This window comes from Buteo buteo, chromosome 24 (assembly GCF_964188355.1).
Source record: "Buteo buteo chromosome 24, bButBut1.hap1.1, whole genome shotgun sequence".
In the NCBI taxonomy this organism is placed as follows: Eukaryota; Metazoa; Chordata; class Aves; order Accipitriformes; family Accipitridae; genus Buteo; species Buteo buteo.
In genome coordinates this window covers 7,404,691-7,412,140 of record NC_134194.1, presented here as the reverse complement: position 1 = coordinate 7,412,140, position 7,450 = coordinate 7,404,691, and the positions used below count along the sequence as shown (strand labels likewise).

Below are 7,450 nucleotides of genomic sequence, written 5' to 3'. Positions count from 1 at the left end.
GTCCAACAGCCTGAGGAGAGCAGGAGGGAAAGGAAGCAGACAGTCAGCCTGAGCCAGCCAGTTCCCAGAAGGCCACAGCTTTCCATTTGTTTGTGTCGCATCCCATCCCAAATGCATGACACGAAGCAGTCAGAGATATATTTCACCCTATAAAAGTGACTTCCTCCCCACCGCCGTATCCCTCAATGCTGCCTAAAACCCTCCCTGCTATGCCTTGCAGCTAGAGATACAGTCAGTAGACTGGCATGGGGCCATGCTCAGCATTAATATCCTTCCCCCCACACCCCCCGGCTATTTATAGACTAAGCCACATTGCAATCTGCCAGTTCATAAATCAGTAGCGCAGACTTTCGCAAAGTTTAACATGAGACCAGTGACCTAGCACAACAGCCGTCCAAAATAAACTCTGCCATGGGGACCCCAGGCATCTCTCCCCAGAGCAACAGGGGGACAGGTAATTCCTCTTTTATAAAAAGGTCAGTACAACGGGCTCCTAAGCACGTTAAAATCAATGCCCTCACTTCCCCCATGCAACGGAAGCTCGCTAGGAAAGGCATTCGCATCATCTTTGGCTCAGTCTCCCTGGCAGGGGCTCAGCCTTTTCAGCACCAACTCAGTGCGAGGGAAAGGGTTAGCCAAGGCCAGCCGACATCCCAGGACGCAGCTCCAATTGGTGTGGTAGCAAATAACCAGAAACACCCCCGTTATTTTTCCTGCTACAGGTTAGGCTTCTTAACAGGAAGATACCGAAGCTCAGCACATGGTCAGGAAGTATCGCCCCCCCCGCAGATATGCCAGCTCTTTTCAGCCCTGACGTACTGCACCATCTCCTTTCCCGGTTACCCGCAGACTGCCAAAGCACCCAAGCTGCTCCCGGCCCCCACCACAGCCTCCTCCACTTGAGTTTTTAAGAAAGAGGCCCATTCTCCTTCAAAGGGCCAAACAGCCATGGAAAACAAACAAACAAACAAAAAAAAACCACCCCAAAGCAGACACACAGACATCTTCAGGGACCAGCATCCTTCCTCTCAACCTACTCTGAAGCAGAGACCCACCCCCAAACCTCCCTCATTCAATAATCCAGTTTACCAGAGCTCTCCTAAACCAGTAAATCTCAAAACCTCAAAGGACAGAGAGGAACCAGCTTTCTGAAGCGGCCCAGCCAACCCTCACGCCTCCTGCCTCATCTTTATGATGCTTCCCACCTTCCTTCTGCAGCCAGTTTGTCTCTGTGCTGATCCTCAGCCTGTAAAGCAGGCAGCCAGAGGATCAGGGTGCTGGGCAGCTGTTAGGGATCCCCACCGAGTACAAACTTTCTCTGTCACTTTCTCCTTAACACTTTCTGGCATCTTATGCCTTCTGATTGCCTCAGCCTTACTCCCATCTCGGGCTTCAACCTAACCCAGACGGCATCGGTCCAGCCACAGCCCTGCTGCATCTCCTCATGAGGAGTGGAAGCATTTTAGTATCAGAAAAAATGGGAGAAACATAACCGTGAGAAGTGGGGCTGTGTTTCAGCAACAAATACTCCTAAGAATTAAATCGCCAACCCCAAAAGGCTCCTAAAAGCCTTGGTCAGTGTTAAGAACAGGCCAAAGAGAGTCTGAACGCCAGTGTCCCACAGCCTAAGCCAGTTCACGTCAGCCCAAACGAAAGCCACCGGCCCCAAACTCCTGGTGTGCCGAAACCTTCTCCGCGCGCCTGTCTCCGACCTCGCTGCCCTCCCTGGGCTTCTCTGCAGCTGACATCGGTTCCTGGCCCACGCGTGACTTTGCAAAACCTCCCAAAACCCCATCTTCGGTGGAGATAAGGGCTTAGAGACAAAGAAAGACGGCCACAACCTGCCGGTGCGAGGTTACCGGGGAGGCCCGGCGGCGTCTGCCCCGCCGCTGCCCTCGTCTACGGGAGAGGACGAGCCCGGTTCCCCGTGGGGGGCTCCCCGGGCCGTGGGGCTGCCCGGGCCGCGGGGCTGCTCGGGGCCGCGGGGCTGCTCGGGGCCGCCGTCCTCCCTTCCCCGCGGCCCCGGGGGCGCTGTGCGGGGCCGGCGCTCAGGGCCCGGCCTGGGCCCGGAGAAGCCGAGGCCCGCCCCTTCCTCCGCGCCGAGAGCCGGGAGCCGGGAGCCGCCGCCGCTGCGCTTCGCCATGCCGGTGGGTGCCGGGCCCCGGGGGTTGAGGGGGGGGGGGGGGCGCGGGAGGCCCATCGCGGTCCTCGGCCGGGCCCGCACGGCGCCTAGGCCCCGGCTGAGCCGGGGGCCGTGGTGGGAGTGGGCCCGGCGGAGACGGCGGGGCAAGGGAGGGCTCTGCCCGGTAGCGGGAGGAGCCCCCGGGGCTCCCCAAAAGCCTGAGGGGTTTGGGAGGCCGGGTCGGCCCCGGGGAAGGGGATCGACCCTGCCCCAGGACCCCCCCGCCCCGGCTCCTCCCGATTCCTCCTTCCCGCACAGCGGCCCCCTCCCGCCCGGAGCGCGCAGGGCGTTTGTAAAATAAAAATGGAGAAAATGCTGGTTACACTGGAAGATCCTCCTGGGAACCGCCGTTCCCAAACTCCTTCCCAGGGTGAATTGTGTCCGTGAGGGTTTTAGTCTCTCAGTGGCGGGTGGGAGGCAAAGGGTGGGTTTGAACAGAAAGAAGTAGGGGCTGTGGGTAACAAATAAAAAACGGCTTTACTTTTCTTTCTTAAGCAAAGTAAAAAGCATGTGCAAGAAAAGGAAATTAGGATCCGTCTGGTGCCCAAGGTTGAACGTGATGATTAGTGTTACAGGCAAGCATGTTTATGTTGACCCGGTATCTCTCACCAGTAGTGAAGATAACACTGGGGCCCCAGGGGAGCAAAGGGATGAAAAAACAGCACTAAGGTTCCTTAAATTTCAGTTTCGTTGATATTTTTATAAGTTTATTATGTTGGGGACCAGAGGCCTTGTAGACACAAGAAGGATAGGGTGGGCAAGCACTGAAAACCTTGCAGACTCAGTCAGGGTAGCTGGAGGCAGGAGACTTGCTTTTCCTGGGCTCCCCAGGGCAAGTGGAGTGAGTCCAGCAGAGGCCCACAGAGATGGCAACCTGCACTGACCCTGAAGGTGGCCCTGCTCTGAGTGGGGGCCATACAGTCTCCAAAGGCCCCTCAGGATTATGCCGTGAGGGACAGCACAAGGATGCCATAAGGGAGGAGTGCCAGGAGCTGTCAGTTTTGCTGAGGATCCCTTAGTGGCATGCATGGACCTTTTGGTTGGGGAGGATTTGAACCCACCTCCCCAAGGAAAAAGGCAAGTGTGGAGGATGAGTGCTCGTGGTGTGTTGCCAGCTGCACCCTCCCTGACCCCTCGTCTGCCTCTTTTCAGAAACACGAGTTCTTTGTGGACATGACCTGCGAAGGCTGCTCCAATGCGGTCACCCGAGTCCTGCACAGGCTGGGAGGTGAGTCAGTGCTGGGTGTGTGACAGCCAGCTCACCAGAGCAACGCCAGCTCTGGGGCAGGATGTCAGTGCCCTGGGATCCTCCGCCTTGCAAGGGTAGCGTTGTGGGTAAAAGCGGAAGGTGGCTGGTTGGAAACCTCTGCTCCGAGCCTGCTGCTTAGTCAGTGAGGAGTCGCTGATTGTTCATTCGCAGGACTTGTGTGACCCTTGGAGAAATGTCACGGGAGGGAGGAGCTGCCGTGGCTTCAGGTGGCTCTGAATCACCAGGGCCTCATCCTGAGCCTTCTGGGAACCACACTGGTAGACCCCTGTTCAGGCTGCCAGAAGGAAGGGATGTCCTGCCAGGCATTGTTCCCAAGGAGGCCCGGGGTATCTGTGGTGCTTCCCTAGATGTGTCATCAGCATCCATGGGCAGAGCTGTCACAGCGAAGAGCTGCTGACCAGAGTGTTTGGTGGTTGTCTGTACAGCCCATTTTTAATACCACCTGGAAAATTATAACGCATGCCTCCTTTGTGCTGGGATTACCAAGAGAGAAGGATCTAACCCACACTCACCAGTTGTGAGGACCTGTCATCCTGCTCCGAGCTGCACCAAGTGAGAACAGCTTTCAGTCACCAAGGTGAAGACCTTGCAAATTCTTCCAGACCCTGTCACTAGGCTGTGGTGATCGCACTTCTTCTGTGTGTGATTGTCAGCACCTCCATCACTCTTCAACATGGTGGCCAGTATCAGCCTCATGTGATGACATGGCAGAGCTCTCAAAGCTGATACATACCTACAAGTTTTGTGGAAATATGTGGCCGGATAGAGACTTCATGTCCAGTTCCTTTCACTGGACTGAGAGTCGCTTACCCTTATTAGCCACTGGGAAATCCACATGGGAAAATGTCTTTTCCTTCCTCCTACTTACAGCTGTTAGCTGGTACCACCACTGAGGAAACCTGACCTGACCCTGTCCTAACCCCTACACTAACTCCCTCGTTAGTGCCTGTTCTTGCTAAACCACAGCACAGGCTGAGCTGGTTGGAGATTATAGTGGTTGGTTTAAACTCAGCTCATTCTGGTTATTGCATGAGTGGTTGCGTTGATCCAAGGTGGGGTGAGCAGATTAAAGCAGTTGAGAAACTGTGGTGCCCAATGCAGATCTGTAGGAGATCTGGCTTCCTTCATACCGTTGCTGCAGGACACCAGTTTGGTTTTGCTGGCTGGTGGTGGTATCAGGGTTTGCTGGCAGGAGGCACGTGTACATTTGACTCATGGCCTTGAGAGCCATCAAATGTGTGAAGGTGAGTTTTCCCTGTGCTCACACCATTTGGCTGCTTCTAGCTGTGCAAAATTTTTTTCCTTTCCTCGTAGGTGTCCAGTTTGATATTGACCTGCCCAACAAGAAGGTGTGCATCGACTCAGAGCACAACGTTGACACCCTATTGGAAACCTTAAAGAAGACTGGAAAGAACGCTTCCTACCTTGGGGAGAAGTCCGCGCAGTAGCCTTGCCTGGTGGAGGCTAGGTATATACCAGGTGTATGAAATGCTGAAGAGAGAGATCTGAGATTTTTCCAGCTCTTCTAGTAAAAGAGGCTGCTTCCTGGGAAGCACAAAGTAGGAAGGACCTGCAGGTCCTCATATCATATGAGCAAACCCCTCATATCAAAGAAGCAGCAAGACCATGTGTAGCCAGCACCATTTCTGTCTGGGACCCCTTAGCTACTCTGGAAAGCCTATGTGATCCCAACCATGGTTGTAGTGGAGAGGTAGAACACAGCCTCTGTGCCGTTCCCAGGTGAACCTAGAGCTTGCCAGAATGTATCATGCATGAAAACAAATCCCAAAGACAGTCACCAGCTGACCAGAGAGAGTGGTGGCCCCCAAAAATACCAGGGAGGGTGATGGGACACAAAGACCCCTGTGGGTATGCGATTCAAGGGGTTGGTTGTTAGCACCAGGACCTCCAACATCTGATTCTGTTGATATCGCTGTTAATCCTCCACTAAACTCAAGGATGGAAAATGAGCAGCACCCTGCTACCCTCATGGACATAAAATGTTGGGCAAAGCCCCTGGCCAACTGGACATCTATCCCAAAGACAACCTGATTGTTGCAGCCTGTCAGTTTTCCTAGAGTCCCAGCACTATGAGGACATGTACGAAACTCTTCCCCGACTGTGAAATGTTTTTGCAGACAGGGTTCAATTTCAGTGGAAAAGAATGAATTGGGAGGAGAGGGCTGCTCACTCACTGCATGTACTGTTCTTTAGTGTCCAAGATGATTACATTGCATCTCTTAAGAGCTTGTTTCTATCAGTGGAGCTTTCTAATCCAATGACATTGTTTTAAACTGGTCTAGTTTGATCATCACAAATGCCCAGCACAGATGCATTGAAACCAGTTCATGCTGATTTAATTCCCTGTCAGTAAATTAAATCGAGGATTTACATCAGCAGGAATTAAACTGCTACAAGAAAGAGTTGAGCTGATACTGATATGTGTGTGCAATAGATCTGCATTGTTTTAACAGACTGACTTAACAGATTTAAAATCTGCAATTTGTATTGTTTGAGCAAGCTCTCAGTACTTCTTGGAAATTATTTAAAATCATAGCTATAATCAATAACATTGCTATTTAAAACAGAGAGAGAAACATGCTCTGAATTGATTAGTGCCTTAAATAGTTTTCAACTGGTAGTATTGACCACGTGTTTTCATCTTGCAGGGACTTGTGGACTGTGTCTCAAATGCCTGCAAAAGTTAACTGTTACAGCAAAGCCAATCTTGAATAATGTGGATGCGTCCCTTTTTGCCCTGGCCCTGTGTTCTCACCACTTTCCTTATATTACATCAAGGCAGCTAGGGAGTCAGTTCAGCTGGCTGACCTGGCAGAACATTTTTCTTGATGCTTTTGTTTTCCTATTGGATTTAACTGAAGCTGTTTGATTTACCCAAGGATCGTAAGATCCAAAACAAAGGAGAGGGGGGGCTGGACTGCCCTTGCTAGCAGTTTCTTGCTAGATCACCTTAGCTGTCATGGGAAAAAGCACTAAATTTAAGTTTTACAGCACATTTTCCTCCATATGGAATATTTTTAGGCGTTCATCTATGAAAGGAGGGAGGGAGGAAGGGAAGTTGCAAACCATTGGCATAGAGCTGAGGTGGATGGCTTTCGTTTGGCTTGTGACCGGCAGAGGGCATCTTTGTATAACGTTATCTCCTCTGTGCCTTGGTATTTTTTCCATCTATTTATTTATTTATTTATTTTGCAGGAACTCAAACATGACTTCAGCAAAAAGATGGCTTAACTGTTTGCATATGTCCCAACTTGCTCTGTCATTTGACCTTTACTACCCTGCCAGATGTTGGAAAGCAGAGGGCTGGCAGGAGGAGACAACTGCGTCTTGGGCTTTAAAACTGGAGAAATCTAAAGGAGGAGGTTATATGCTGTTTCTAGTCCCACAGTAAATCGAGGTGCTGCTTCTATCTTTCAGTGCATGTCTATGTGTCTTGTGTGTCTTTGTACTGCTTTAAGTGGTTTTCTGTGAAAGAGATGGCTCTTAGGGATGGGAAACGACCTATTACATGCAAGACAGGTCTCCCAGGAAATTGCACCTATCTTTGGAAGTTGACTGCAATTTCTGCCTGAAGGACATGTCTCAGGAGAACTGAGCTTGAATGTCACTTAGATTCAGGGAATCTGTGTCTCAGCAGATGTCTTTCCATCTCAAAACAGACAAACTTTCCATTTGGGATGCAGGTGCTGGGAAGAAGGGACTCTTGCAGCCCCTGTAAGTCAAGGTCCTTTTGAGCTAGATGGGCCCATGAGGCAGAAGTCACTGAACCCCAGCAACATGATTGAGCTCGCAGGCCAACCAAATTGCAAGCAGGAGCAGGGAACACGGACTCAGCCTAAGTTTAGTACAGTGCTTTTTAGGGCACTGCATGCCCATATAAATGTGAGGAATCATTCTGGATCCTGGGCCCACCTCAAGACACCTGGATCGGTCCCTTCCCCTGGCAAGTGTTCCTTTTGCCCCCTTCCCTGCCCACC

The 7,450-nt window shown here is 51.7% G+C and overlaps 1 protein-coding gene across 1 annotated transcript; it reads left to right on the top strand.

The window, feature by feature from the left end:
- The first annotated feature begins 2,008 nt into the window (after nt 1–2,008).
- ATOX1 (antioxidant 1 copper chaperone) lies at nt 2,009–6,894 on the top strand. The gene is made up of 4 exons (XM_075056623.1): nt 2,009–2,147; nt 3,335–3,410; nt 4,767–4,920; nt 6,669–6,894. Exons 1-3 carry the CDS (start codon nt 2,142–2,144, stop codon nt 4,898–4,900), a joined length of 216 nt encoding a protein of 71 aa, XP_074912724.1. The 5' UTR covers nt 2,009–2,141; the 3' UTR covers nt 4,901–4,920; nt 6,669–6,894.
- Nucleotides 6,895–7,450: the final 556 nt, after the last annotated feature.